This window comes from Pteropus alecto, unplaced genomic scaffold (assembly GCF_000325575.1).
Source record: "Pteropus alecto unplaced genomic scaffold, ASM32557v1 scaffold107, whole genome shotgun sequence".
Lineage (NCBI taxonomy): Eukaryota > Metazoa > Chordata > Mammalia > Chiroptera > Pteropodidae > Pteropus > Pteropus alecto.
This window is the reverse complement of record NW_006440619.1, coordinates 1654140-1668668: the sequence shown is the minus strand read 5'-3', so window position 1 is coordinate 1668668 and position 14529 is coordinate 1654140. Positions and strand designations below refer to the sequence as shown.

The following is a 14529-nucleotide window of genomic DNA, read 5'->3' as shown; positions in this document are numbered from 1 at the left end:
TATAAGACTACAAAAGTTCCTTTATGGGACTTTCTTTCCCCTTTCCCTCAAATTACTTTGTTTTAAAAGAATCGAATTACTTGGAGCTAGTTTGAATAGCAGCAGCATCCAAGGAACATCACGCTTAGTTCTTGTTAAAAAGCAATACATGTACGATGCATGTTTTACACCACAGGCAAAGAAAATGATCACTCTAGCTTTAAACTCCTGCATTAGAGTGTGTTTAAAAAATAACAACACTCCATCAAGTTCTTCTGGATGGTGTTATTGCTGTACATTTGTTGGTGGGTCACTTTCTGTGCTGTTTGCTTTGAAGGGATCTTCCAATATATCTCCAATATTCCTTTTTTATAGTGTCCTTTTCTTCAGCTAGGATTTCACATTAACTCTAATGCTTTATTAAGACTGTCCTCCTTGGTTGTCATATTGGTTTTCTAGCTTATCTTCATAGATATCCACAAGAAAGGCAATTAGGTAGGGGGAACTGTGACTTTGTTGTAAATCAAGCAATTGATTCAATAGATTGGAATATTTAGAAAGACCACGATCCTGCAAAATCCCTTTCATATAGTTCCATGCACTTTCAGTCCATGGTACTCATTTGATCATTTCCAGAGTGTACTGGACTTCTCTCTCCAATATAGCATGATCATTGTAGCTAGTGTTAGAAATTTTGAAGTATCTTTAGTTCCAGAAAAAGTTATTTCTCATGTCCTCTTTAAGAAGTTGGGTTATATACTGCAGCTCATTATTCCAAAGTTTAAAGTCATGAATAACCCACTGTCGATATTGCCAGGCATGATAATTCTTTGCATCTTGATTAAGAATATCAGCAATAAACTCAAGCTCCTGAGATGGATCTTTTAGCCATTCCACTAATATCTATGATGCCAAACTTGGGACTGTTCTCCTATTATTGCAGTGACGTAGTTCATTTCTTCATGCAGATAGTTTTGAAATGACTTTAAGAGAACTCTTTGAAAACACCACACTGTATAATTGGCTGCATTTAACTCAATAGCATCTCGTTAGTTTAAAAGCTCCTTCACTTCTTTCTTCATGCAGAACGGCCCAGAAATTATCATAAACATCGCTAAATTTTTCATTATAAATTATCTGGCCCACTGGATTGAGGCCATTGCTCTGCAGCACTGGATCTGTATCAGCCCATTCTGCTCTGTCCCTGCAAGATACAGGTGGGGGAGTCCAGACTCAGGAACCCGTCATCCATAGGGGATGGCACCACTTCTTCGGCCTCAGCCACCATCACTTTTTCTTGCTGTTGCTGGGGCAACAGGGGATGCGGCTGAGGTAGTGGCGGCTTGGGCTGACCAGGCTCACTGCCCTGCATAACCTCTCCTACCCGCTTGGTGGCCGCCATCTCACCTTCGTCCACAGTGGAGGTGGTGGCAGAGCCCTAACAATTCATTCTTTGTGGTTAGAGGAAGCATCTCTAGCGACTAATGCTCTCCCTTTTAACTTCATTGCATTTATTATAGAACACAAATGGAATTGCTGTATGCACTTAAAACACTATACAATTTTAAATAAGGACACTATTTTTACCTAAGAAGAGATGTTCTAATTTCAGGGGTGGGGGCGAAGGGGGCAGGAAGAAATAATCATGGATATGAAAAACTGGCATTGACTGTGGGGATTAAGTCAAATTATCATAGGGAGTTGCATTGTGGGTGATAATCCATCTATATATCTACCACTTCCCTTCATCCATATAAATCAAAGCTGCAAGGTTTGCCTTTGTGTTAAATTTCCTACAGTCTGTTAATATATGTTGCTGTGGCTATAAAATTAAAGAGATGGCAGAATTTTGCTTATTTGTTTTGAATTTGGGTGCAGGGAGTTATTTATCTGTAGAGCTCAATTGTTGTCTGCAGAACTTGCAGTGGTATAGAATGGATAGGTTTGAAATATGTATTCAGTGTCCAGAAAGCAAAGTATGACGGGATGAGTACTAAAATAGGAATCCCAAGACTAGCAGTGTCATTTTGACTTGGCTTCTGTGTAACCACAAGTGCCTCAATAATCTCTCTGTGTTCATGTCTTCTTTTGTAAAACAGACTATAATACCTGCACTCATTACACACATGGTTGCTGTGAGGATCAAATGAAGAAAGTGCAAAATGTAAGATACATTTAAAAAATAATGTGGGGAGGGGAATGTTGAAAGATATTGACACTCTAGTTGCCTTATCTCATTCTCTCCTCAGGTTATCTTCATTGACAGCTAGTAGTCATGATCCATTTTTCACATCCTACTACTAAAGAAACAAACTAACACACCAATAAGTTTGCAAATGGGAAGAAAATAAAAGGTAGGAGATTGGTGAATAAAAAAATAATGACACTTCAAAATTATAAATCCTACCAATTTTCCGATGTTACAATTTATATTGGAATGATGAGGCTAATGTTCTTTACATTCTTCAGACAATAGATATTTGTTATTAACAAACCAAACAGAATTTATTTTCCAGGGATCGAAAATGACATGCTAAATATTAATTCGACTATTTCTGTTTTTATACAATATGAATCTATTTCAAATATTAATGATTTCAAACAAAAGAAAGCCAATTTTTTTCTTCAACACAATTCTTCATTTTGTTCAAAAAGTTCCTTTTGTACAAATGCAGGTGAATGACATGTATTACTAGATATAACCATTTAATTGCATTAAATGAACCCCTTTTACCTACTTAGCAAGTACGGCAGTGTCTGAAGCTGTCAAACTCAGTTATGAGTCCAAAGCTTCAGATTTGGCATGTATGAAAAGGTTAGGCCAGATGAACCCATCCTCATTAACCCCAATATTTCTTGCCTAATACATAATACATAAGCCTTTTACAATAGACCTTGTTTTATACAACCCATGATTCTGAAATGTATGCAAAGTACATTTTTTGAAATTTAATATCTTTAAACATATTAGGAGAGTTTACTATTTAAAGAATTCATATAGTGAGTCTTTTTATTAAGTTGAATTATATGAAATTGCCAATATTTGATCATTTTTGACTTACAGAAATGGCAATTACATGTAGATCAGCACTATAACAAGTAGAGAATCATTTTTTCACCTTACAACAGAGTACATCTATATATAAATAACCTATCTGTTTACATTTAGGCTAACATGAATTTTTTGGGAGAGTGAGGGTTGGGGAGAGAATTGACAAGTCAGCATTTTGGATAGATGGATAAATTCAAATTATGCCCATTGATTGCTCTAGCTGCCTCTTTGAGCAGTAATATATGTTAATTAATACATTGGGGAATATAATTTAATATAAATGGAAGATTCTTTATAGTAAGTTTGCTATGATGAAAACATTGTTTATTTTCCTAAAGATTAAATACCATGTGTGTCACCATAATGACACATCTGCTTAAATGCATCTCTATTTATGTTATCACTGGAAACTGTGAAGGGTTATGCTGCTATTTTAGTGCAATCTGTGCTGTGTGCTTTGGTTAATGCTCAGTGAAGATCTGGATCCCGTGGGGTAGTTGTGATGAAAGAGGGCGGTTGTTTTCCAGGTGAGTAACCTAAACATAAATTAGCAATCTTCATCCAAGTCAGTGATTAAAGAGTAGTTTTAAACTCCTGAAATTTGGGTTGGGGTGGGTAGGTGAGCAGGGAATAGATTTTTAGTCTGTCTGTTCATTAGATTCAGCAACAAGCCATTGGGTATCTCGCTGTTCACTGCTGTTGAAAGTGTAATCAATTTCTTCATTTATCCAGCCACTGACTTTAACGGTAAAGTGCATTCAAATACTGTAAGCACAAAAAGGAGAGGGAAGATGTGTGTCCTTAAGATGTTCTGGGGTATATTTCCAGCCTTTGAGGAAGTCCATGTATGGCCACCAAGAACTAAAATTTTAAAGGGTACATGGAGTCTGGGTGTGGAATAAAGACACAACTTAAACCACCAAATGTAATAATGTTAACAGTCACTTTGTATTTGGGAAAATAGAATGCCAAAAGGGAAGTGAAGCCCTGTCTGAGTCTTAGCTTACCTGCTGATCTCTCCTGAATGGTGCAGAACGCAGCTGCCATCTTTTAACAATGCACTTTTGTAACAGTTGTGTCAGAGTCAGGCTTGCTGCTAAGTTTAGCTCTGCATGTGGGGATTTTACACTTTGCAGCCCCTTGGAGAGTGGAATATTGGCAAATGACTGTGTATAAAAGGAGAAAGCACTTGGGAATTTCACCACCAAGCTAGATTTAGACCAGAGTAAAGGGGCCAATCTAAATTGGTAACAGACTAGAGAGAGCTACATGTCTGGTGGAGGTGGCATTAACCTAACATCCATTCCATTTCTCTCTCGCCACCACTGCAGTTCCCAAGGGAGCACCCTGTGAAATTTGATGACCACCTTTTAGATGCAAGAGAGAACTGTTTTTTTTTAAAGCAGGAAGAATTCAACACAGGTGTCTTAGTTCTTTGGTGACAAGAATATGACCAGCCTTCTAATTTCTAATTTGTAAACAGTACTTATTTCCTTTGGTTCCCCTTTGGAACTTTAATTTTTAAAAAAATCAAATTCTTTCTCTACTACTGGCATATAAGGGCTACTTATGAGAATGGAATTTTTCAAAATATATCTCTTATAGGTAATAAATGAAATACTTCATCTTTTGGCAGGGATCAAGAAGGGAGGAACATTTTCTGGGAAAGAGAAATGTGAATTTGAGAACATTGATCTCAGTAAAGATTTGTTGGAGGGTGTTGTTTAGTCCTTTCCTCCTTTGTCTCTCTTTGTTTTTCTTACACTCAGATCTAAAAGTATAGTGATGACTAAATAGCTCTCTGATCATTTTTCAGAAACATCTGGCATCCAGAGTCTTGTATGTTTTGTCCAAAGCCACAATTGTTCAACAATAGAATATCAATATTATTTCATTTCTGCTTTAAAGTACAGTTTAGCCTTCTTTGCTAAGGTCACCTTTAAACAAAGCTCATATTTGTGTGCACCTAAATCCTGGAGCATGATATGGAGGGAGAAAAGGCAAAGAAGCTGCACATATAATGTAAGGTTCATTGTCAACACATTTTGACTTAATTTTCCCTTGGTTTTGGGGAAGCTCATTATTCCAAATTTTCATATTACATCTGCCATTACCTAAGTTTTTAAAGGTCCAGTAATAGTAATAACACAGATATAAAATGCACATTTTCCCTCTCTAGATGAGTTTGTGACTGGAAACAACTTTTTGCAAGCTTGCTCTTTAAACTGAAACAGTTTCTTTAAAACTCTTCTTTCATTTGAGACAAACACAATGGCCTCAGATGATAAAAATCACTGCTCCTTTGGGAAAAGGTTCATGGTCCCTTCCATTCATCTCTGATATGGTTTAGCTTCTTGTCAGCAGAAGCAATTCTTTAGGGTCCAAGTGCTAAAATTAAAATGTCTTTTTCTTGGGGTACCATCTTTGAACAGTCAGCCCTTTCGAAGGCAAATTTTCCTTGTTCTTGGAGCTTCCAGAGATCCTGTGTTTTGTTTACAATAGCTGCACATGAATTTCTGTGGTCTGAGGTTTGCTTAAAGCCCAGGCTCTTTGGTTACTATGGAAACATACCCTCCCAACCAGCTGCCATTTCCTATATTCCTGGCAAAGAATAAGTCTTAAACCTGTTAGCTATCCCATTAGCAGAGTCAAGATAGAGAAAAACACAAAGAAACATGAATGATTTTTTGTTAAATGAACTTGTTGATTCCTTACATGGGAAGCTATGCATAACAAAGGAAGCTTTCCTGAACACCAACATACAAGGGTTTACTGAAATCCACTAAGGCTCATCTTCATCCTGGCATTAAGGAGTGGGGATTCGACTCTGCATCTCTACATCTGTGAATTGAGGAACACTTTCTGTGCTCTCAGAGGTGATGGGTGAGATGACGTGTTTGAGTCGAAGGAGCATTGTGAAGAGCAGGATGAGGAGAATGGCCAGGAGGCTCAGGAATAAGCCCACATACATATACAGATTGGAATACTTATCTGAAGTGGTGTCAACTTCTGTTGCCAGGGTGGGAAAATGGGCCCGCCCAGTGAGATTTCCATGGTACTTGAAATGCACCTCTGTCATCATTTAAGACTTGAATTGGTACCTGTTTCTATTTGATTTCTATTGCTCTTGAGGCATTGCACAGTCACTTAGACTGTCTCTGAATAAAAAAAGAAATCACGACCAGAGCCAAGTCAGTAGTGCACAAGCAAGAAAATGATGATGTTCTAATTTGGCAATTGCCACACCTTCTCTGTCCTCCAGCATAGCACCCCCGCCCCCCCAGCTACGTTTTATCAGAACTTCTTAATCTTTAAAAAAATTACATATGTATATATATATATATACACATATGTATATATGTGTGTGTGTACATGCATGCATATACACACACATATATACATACATACATGTATATACATGTATGTATATACATTATTGGTTCTATTTCTCTGAAGAACTCTTTATTTATACATGGCTTTGTCTCATCTATAGCATGTCATATTGTTAGCAATCTGGTGTCATATATGATTTGATTGCCGTGTTCACTGAGCTTTTGTCTGTTAGAAATGTCTGATCTTATCATCTTTTATATATATGTATATCTTTTATTTTCCACAGTCCTACTCTTATACTGATTAAAATAAAAATGGTGAAATTGCTTTATAATTAATACTGGTATGGGGACAAGAATCTCTCAAAATATTAAATCAGACTTTTGCTCTGTTTTGGTGCAAGGAGAAAGGGTTCTGTTTTACCTATTACTCATCTAAATGTGTGTACTAATTATGTGGATTTAACTGGGTTCTTCTGTGAGGAGACTTTCTAAAGGCTTTTATATTTTAGGCTTAGCATATCTGAGTTTTCATCCTTCTCGTTTTTCTGAATCTCCCCTAAGGATGGAGCTTGTAGGATTCCTGCCCAGCTACCACAGCTTGAGAGCTATAAGTCTAGAGGATGTGAGTTTTCTACAGCTTTGTTGATGTCCCTCACTGTAGGCTTGAGGGAAAGTGTTGTCAGACCTGGTAATTCTCAGATGAAGGAAGTCTTAGAGATGTTGACAGCAGTAGGTTTATGCTCAGAAGATTTGACTCTCAAGATTCTTCAACAGATTTATTTCCCTAAAAATAAAAAAAAATAAAAAAGTGAAAGATTCAGGTGTCTAAGAAAAACAGATGGAAATTTCTTTGAAGTAAAAAGTTTGCTATGGGCAAATTAGTTTCAAAATGATATCCTGAGTTTTCATCATCTTAAATACTTTTTTAATGTGGTAAGTAACTATTAAACAGTTAAAGAAAAAAAATCAGATTATTGAAAAGCACCTAACAACTAAGCTAGATTAGAACTGTGTTTTCCAAACTAACTGATCAGAAGATTTACGTGAGGTACTTATTAAAATACAGACCCTGGGCTCCAATTTAGACATTCTGAATCATAATCTTCACAGTAGGGGCCTGGACACCACTCTAGAGTATCAAATTTTATTGGTCTGGGGTGGGTTCCAAGCAGTGGTATTTTTAAAAAGCTCCAACAGTGACTCTAAAGTAAAGTTAGGACTGAGAACCACTGCTCTAGTTTATACAGAAAAGCCTAGCAATGAACTAAAGAAGACCTAAATCTAAGGATTCGTTTTCAAACTCCAGGTCCCAGTGCCATGGTCACTTTAACAAATCATGGAATTTTTAGGAATGCAGTGTTCCTTCAATTTTGTTTGTGTTCTAGCTCTGTCATTCAGGTCTGTGGGGATAAGATTATACTTCCACCCACCCAAGCATTTGTAGATTAGAAGGAATTGAGATGATATATCTGTTCTGAGCAAATAACTACACCTTTCATTATTGATAAAGACAGAACTTTGTCTTTATTGGCAGTAACATTCCAGTGTGTAAATAAGGTCAACTCATTACTATTGAAGTCTTCCAGAATGATTTAGCTAGTCATTTTAAATATGAATTTTGAATGTGGGTGAGTAAAATAAACAATATAAACCACCATCACCTGTCATGTACAATAATAGGAGAGAGTTGACAACGTAGCCTAGTTCTGTCGCTTTTTAACGTATCCAAGGAGAGTTAATAGAAATAGCTCCGTCACATTACTCTGCCTATGATCCTGAATTTTGCCCCCAGCCTGGGAGCACTTTACCTTAAGGTGTATACTCACCAGCTCACTTTCTGTAATCTGCATGATTCTTGTCTAACCTACTTACTGTTTCTACCACCCACACAGAGCCACCTTGTTTCACAAGACACAAGAGCAAAGAGACTGGGTATCTTTCTACTGCCTTTGGAGCAATGGTAGAGGGGACACTTTACAATACTTAAAGGTACATCTAATTTGAGTTCTGATTCACTAACAAATGGAAATAACAATTATAGTAGGTATCCTTTAGTTCCCTAGAAATACTATGCCCCAAAGGCAATGGTTCACCTGAGTAACTTGTTACAAATGCAGATTTTAGGGTCTGCTCTCGGGAGCTCCTCCTCCCCAAACCACTTGGTTCTTGACCTTGCTTGTTCTCCCAAATCCAATTTTTCTCAAGAGTGTGATGCATGGACCCTTGACATCATTTAAAATGTAGATTCTTAGATCCTTCCCCAGTCCTACTGAATTCTAACATCTTGGATCAAGGCCCAGGAACATGCGTTCTAAGCACAAGCTTTTCAGGTGATTCTTTGCACAGTGAGCTCTGAGTTAACTATAGGTCTTTCTATCTAGACATCCCAGCTAAAGAACATAGCTAATCTGTCTTGTTAGTTGTTTGGGGTCCTTACTTAAAAAAAAAAAAAAAAACTATGTAAAATAGTGTTATCAGTTGAATTCCCCAAAGATATGTTAAAGTCCTAACACCCAGTATCTGTGAACGTGACCTCATTTGGAAATAGGGTCTTTGCAGATATAATCAAGTTAAAATCATTAGGTTAGTCCTAATCCAATAGGACTGGCATCCTTATTAGAGAAGACAGAGACATGCGGAGAGAAGACAGAGGCAGAGATTGGAGTGATGCATGTACAAGCCAAGGCATGCCAAGGATTGCCAGAAATGCCAGAAGCTAGAAGAGCCAAGGAAGTATTTTACCTCACAGACTGAAGACAGAGCATGGCCCTATTGATGCCCCAATTTCAGACTTCTAGCCTCCAGACCTAAGAGAATAAATTTCTGTTGTTTTAAGCCACCAAGTTTGTGGCACTTTGTTTATGACAGCCCTAGGAAATGAATACACAGAGTAGTCACCATGAGGCCCTAGTGTTTTGGAACCTTTGGGGCAATGTTTCCTAGTGTGGTCCAAGGAAGCCTCATCTTCAGAATCACCTTGAAGACGCTTATTACAAATGCAGGTTTCTAGACCCTTTCCGTTGCTACCTAGATCAGAATCTCTGGGGATAGGGCCCTGAAATCTACATTTCTAACAAGCTACCCACTTAGAGTTTCTAAGCATAGTTTGTAAGGAATGGTTTCCAGTCTCTGCTGCCCTCAAGATCACTTTTTAAGCTTTTAAAAGATATGTACGTATCTAGGTACTTCCTTTAGAGGTTCTGATTCAGTAGGTCTGTGTGCAGCATGAACATCTGTAGTGCTTAAAGCTCCACAGGTGATTTTGATGTGCAGCCAGGGCTGAGAAGCACCACTCTGCAAATAGAACAGAGCACTTTAGATTTAGGATTCTGACAGTACCAGGCAGCCCACATAGAGGTGTCTTTTGATCTCAGCTGTCCCTGTATTTATTAAACGTGCTTCATGTATATGTTGTATGGCTGAGCAGCCTCCTTTCACACCACCTCTTCTCCCAGTAGCAACTTTCCTTAAAAGTGGTGCTGGCCCAAAGATAAAAGCTTAATGGATTTTTTCACCCATGTAGCTCATAAGTTACTTTTTCACCTACCCTCCAGAGAAGTGGAAGGAAAATAAACTCTCTGCTAGTGCAAGCCAATTGGGAGAAACCTCTACAGTATTATAGGTTCTTTTAAGTCTCCTGTGGATCTCAAATACACAGATTTGGATAAGTCATACTCCTTGGTTAATGGCACATTGTCATCATGGGTGCATCAGGGTCTCTTTAATTTGCTTACTTAAGAACACTCATGGACAAACACCTTGAACAAATACCTAACAACTTTAATATTGAAAATAACTAATAATTTACATGACATCTACCTATGCTCCTCTCCATCCCATCCAACGACTTCTCCCTAGAAATAATACTTTAAAATTTGTTAATCATTACCTTGCTTTTATTTACATACACGCTCACCCCATGCCTAAACAATATGTTGTTTAATTTATTTGTTATGAACTTTATTAAAAAAAGTGTCAAGCTACATGTCATCTCTAATTTGCTCTTAGTAATAACTATTCTAATAGGATGAAAAAGGAATAAAGGTTTAGAAACCTACATATTACCTTTGAGGTTCCTTACTGCCTTTGGACTTTATTCTGTTTAGCTTGACATTCCTGGTCCCCGCTGTCAATGTCCTGGTCCTGGCTGACCTCAATTCCTTCCTCTACTCTCCTTTCTAACCAAGCTGTAATGCTCACTGTTACCTATTTCCCTGTCTCCATGCTTTTGTTTGACCATTTCCTTCTATCTTCACACATCATCTCTGCTTGGGAAAATGATACAATTCTTCATGGTTCAGCAAATGAAACTGACCTTAATTTCCCATCCAATTCTAATTTTCACATGCTTTGTATCTCCTATAGAAGTATCTCCTATAGAAGTTACATTTGCCTAATGTAAATATCTATTTGATGTGTTCCCCGCCTCCAAGTAGTAATTTACAAACTCCTTCAGGGTCTTTTTCAACACTCTATCCCTTGTAAAACCATGCTTGCAGTAGCTGCTCAATAATTGTTGACTAAATGAATGGATATCACCGAAGAAATGCACGGAGCACTGACAATTTAAAGAGCACAGTCTTATCTCTGTTGCGACTGCTAATATAACTTGGATAAGAGCTTGAAACTCTTTTTTCTTTCTATTCCCCTCACTCACTCCCCAGTTTTGTATTGTACAAAGGAGACTAAATTCCCAATTATAATCTGGAATTAAGGAATAATCAATTTCTTAGAAACTTTTCTCTTGAATTACTATTTCAGTTACATGATTTTTAAAAGAAAACTACATAGGATGGGTTTAGAGCTTTAAATTTTAGAAAGTTCAATTGTGTCTATAGATGCTTTTCAGTAACAATTGATGATATATGTTCTGCCTCCTACACAATCTTCTTGAATCTTCGTTAGGTCTGAATGAAGGAAATTTAACTTTGAATATAGCGAACACACAATGCAATACACATATGACATATTATTGAATTGTACACTTGAAATCTGTGATTTTATTAACCAATGTCACCCCAATAAATTTAATTTAAAAAAATCCATAAAGCTTAGAGAAGCTGTAGACAACAAAGATGATCTCATGTACAATTCTCAATTTCTTTAAACATTTCATTTGAGAGTTTGGACAACCGATCTTATCTTTCCTAAAATCTTTATAGTCTGCAGACACCAAACGCTCTGTTCAATTCAGACAGGTCTATTGATTTAATTCTTTAAATCCATTAAGGACTTTTAAATGAGTAAACGAAAAGTTAGATATTGGGAAATCCTCTTTGTTACTCTGGTCCTGTACCTGTGACAACTTCTTATGAAACCTTTCCAAACAGGATTGCCATAGCTCTCTTTGACAACTAATCAATGAGCTGTGTAGATAATGTGATTGATCTATTAAAAGCCCTGCATCGTTTGAAAAGAACAACCATGTGATTTCAAAAGAAACAGAAATTCTATTAATTATAAAGGATCTGATTTTCATGGGAAGATCTTTATAGAATTTTAGTATCCTGTAGTCCTTTCTGGAAAGCTCATAAAATAAAAATCAGTCTGTAGTCTTTGTAAAAGTGGTTGAAAACTGTTGATTGAGGGGTAGGTAAGATTTAGGGGTAGGTAAGGAAGTAGGAAAAAAAGGAAGGAAAATAGAGGGAAGTGAAGAGGAGAGAAGGAAGGAAATGTGAACAGTGAGAAAATGATTAGGGATTTGGGAAGTGGATAAGAGGTGGGAGAAATGAGTGATTAAGAAGTAGAGATGACAATAGGGAAGCAGGAAAACACTGGGAAAGAAAGGAGGAGAGATGGAAAGGGGGAGGGAAGTTTGGGGGAATGGCAGAGTGAAAGAGATTAATTTAATAATTGGCCAATGTCCAACATTAGCCTGAACATCTGGTTTCCTTCACTTCTAATATAAATCAAAATACCCACAAGCAATGTGATACACCTTTGGTTTTCTGATTGCCATGTTTTGCTATTAACTTGCTAAATAAAACCCTTGGTAATAATAATAATAATAAAACTTCTAGTGTTTTTGGTATGGAAATCGAAATGTCATGTTTGGTAATGTTCGACATCAGCATAGAATATATAACCTCACAGAAGTGAAATAACATATACACCTAGTAGTTAATTTTGCTCCTTAAAATGAGAAGGGAATGTGGAGCTTTCTTCATCCATCAATCTTGAGAGAGATTCCTTGGGTGAGTCTTGTTTCTAGGAAGAGCAATAAAGTTCTGCTTGGATCTCGAAAATTAGATTGACATTTATTCAGTAAACCTTTGAGTGCCAACCAAAGTACCAGACACTATGCTAAGTGCTAGGGATATAGAGATAAATGTAACCTGATCCCTGTTTTGGTCCTGAAGGACTCCTAGTAGTTACTTTTGATTTTTCTTTAACATGATAAAGTTCTGAAAACAATTCACTGGTAATTTTATATTTTTCTGCATGACACCTTGCCTATATAATTTCAAAACTGAAATCCCATCAAATAGCTAAGGAAAATGATCGGTGGAACAATTCAGAAGAGAAAGTCAAAACTATCAATTGAAACAGCTTTCAGGAGTTAACACTTCTTGCTTGTATTTATCTGCCTGGTGTGAGAGAGAGAAAACTAAGGAGAGGAAGGAGCTGTTAGAGTATCTAGTTCCCCATTAGCCTCTGAAAAAAACAGTTCCAGCAGCAAGTGCTTCTTCAATGGCTGGAGCCATTAAGTAATAAGCTTTCTCAAGTGGGAGTTGCTATATTTTCTGTAGCAGATGGTGCCTGTCTGCCACACCTGCAGATAAATAAAATAATGCCACTCATTTCACCATGAATAACATCATAATACTTTTAAATCTCTTACCTCGCAGGATGAGTGGGTTGGCTGTTTAAATGTCCCTTTTGAAGCTTGCACCGACAGGCAACTTGTTCAGGAACATCTCTAGAATATCTTGAAAAGAGAATGAAAGACTTGTTTTGCCAGAGAAGCAGGACTATGTTCATGCAAAGTTGCTTTCTTTTTCATCTTCCTAAAGAGTCAGACTTTTCCAGTGCAAAACAGAAAAGCACCTTCTATTAGTTAGTTAAAATGCCAGTTGCCACTTACAGCTTCAGAGTGCAGTTTCAGATACCTTGCTCCTTATAAACTCCAAAAAGCCAAGAGAAGTGTCTGTTTGGATGTATAGATACCCTCCGGAACACTTGAATGGAAGCAGCCTGAATAAAGTTACCAGTTCCTCTTTCACAGGTAAGAGTTTAGAGTATGTGGGAAAGGTAGTGATTCAGCTACGCTCTGCCTTAGCGGTGTGGAGCCGTGAAGCCAGTGTGGAGCTGGAGAGGGAGGAGATAAAAGAAAAGCTGAGAAGCAAAGTTTGTGTAAGCTTTAACCCCTTCGAGGTTTCTTCATGAATCTGGAGGATTAGCAAAGGTGCCGTGTCTTTATAAAAGTTCTTCATATATCATTTAAGAGGATCAGATCTCTTGCTCAATTCAAAAGGTTTTTCATCCTAGGTCTTATCGTAATATATACGTAGGATTGAAGTCAAACATGCCAGGATAGAGTGGCATTTAAATAACTCTAACTTTCCAAACAGAATGTATGCATATGCATGTTCCTAGGTTTGGGAAACGTTTTTTTTTGACACCAACTGAATACTTTTATTTTGAATTTTTTTGTGGAAATTTAGTTTTGGAATCTGCGTCTGAGTTTCCAGTTGGGAGTCTAAACTCCTTACTGTGTTTTATATACTGTGGCAGGAGGAAGGAGATTCTCATTTCTTGAGTGTCCACTTTGTGTCAAGCATTTTATGTAGAGAATTTAATTCAATCCTCACAATAACCCTGTAACTTGGGTATCATTATTCTCAATTTACAAATAAGGAAACTGAGGCTCATAGAGGAAGTATATCATACAATTTATTAAGATTGGAGCCAGTATTTGAAAAGAAAGATGTGTGATCCCAAAATCTCTGCTCTTTTCTCTGCAGCAGTGGTTTTTAACTTTTTGTGGATCTTGGATTCCTTTGAGAACCTAATGAAAGCTATGGATCTTCTCCTCCCTCAGAAATAGGCATATAATTTCCATACTCCATGGACTCTGGATTAAGAATGTCCTCATGTCACTTTTCCAATACTATAACATCATTAGTGCATTGTTCATCTAACAACTCATGGTCATCAACAATG

General features: G+C 37.2%; 1 protein-coding gene and 1 pseudogene across 1 annotated transcript; both read right to left on the bottom strand.

The window, feature by feature from the left end:
• Window positions 1-264: 264 nt before the first annotated feature.
• Window positions 265-1381, bottom strand: LOC102884848 (annotated as a pseudogene).
• Window positions 1382-5837: 4456 nt separating this feature from the next.
• Window positions 5838-6110, bottom strand: SERTM2 (serine rich and transmembrane domain containing 2). Its single transcript, XM_025050552.1, has one exon. It carries the CDS (start codon window positions 6108-6110, stop codon window positions 5838-5840), a length of 273 nt encoding a protein of 90 aa, XP_024906320.1.
• Between the last annotated feature and the right edge of the window lie 8419 nt (window positions 6111-14529).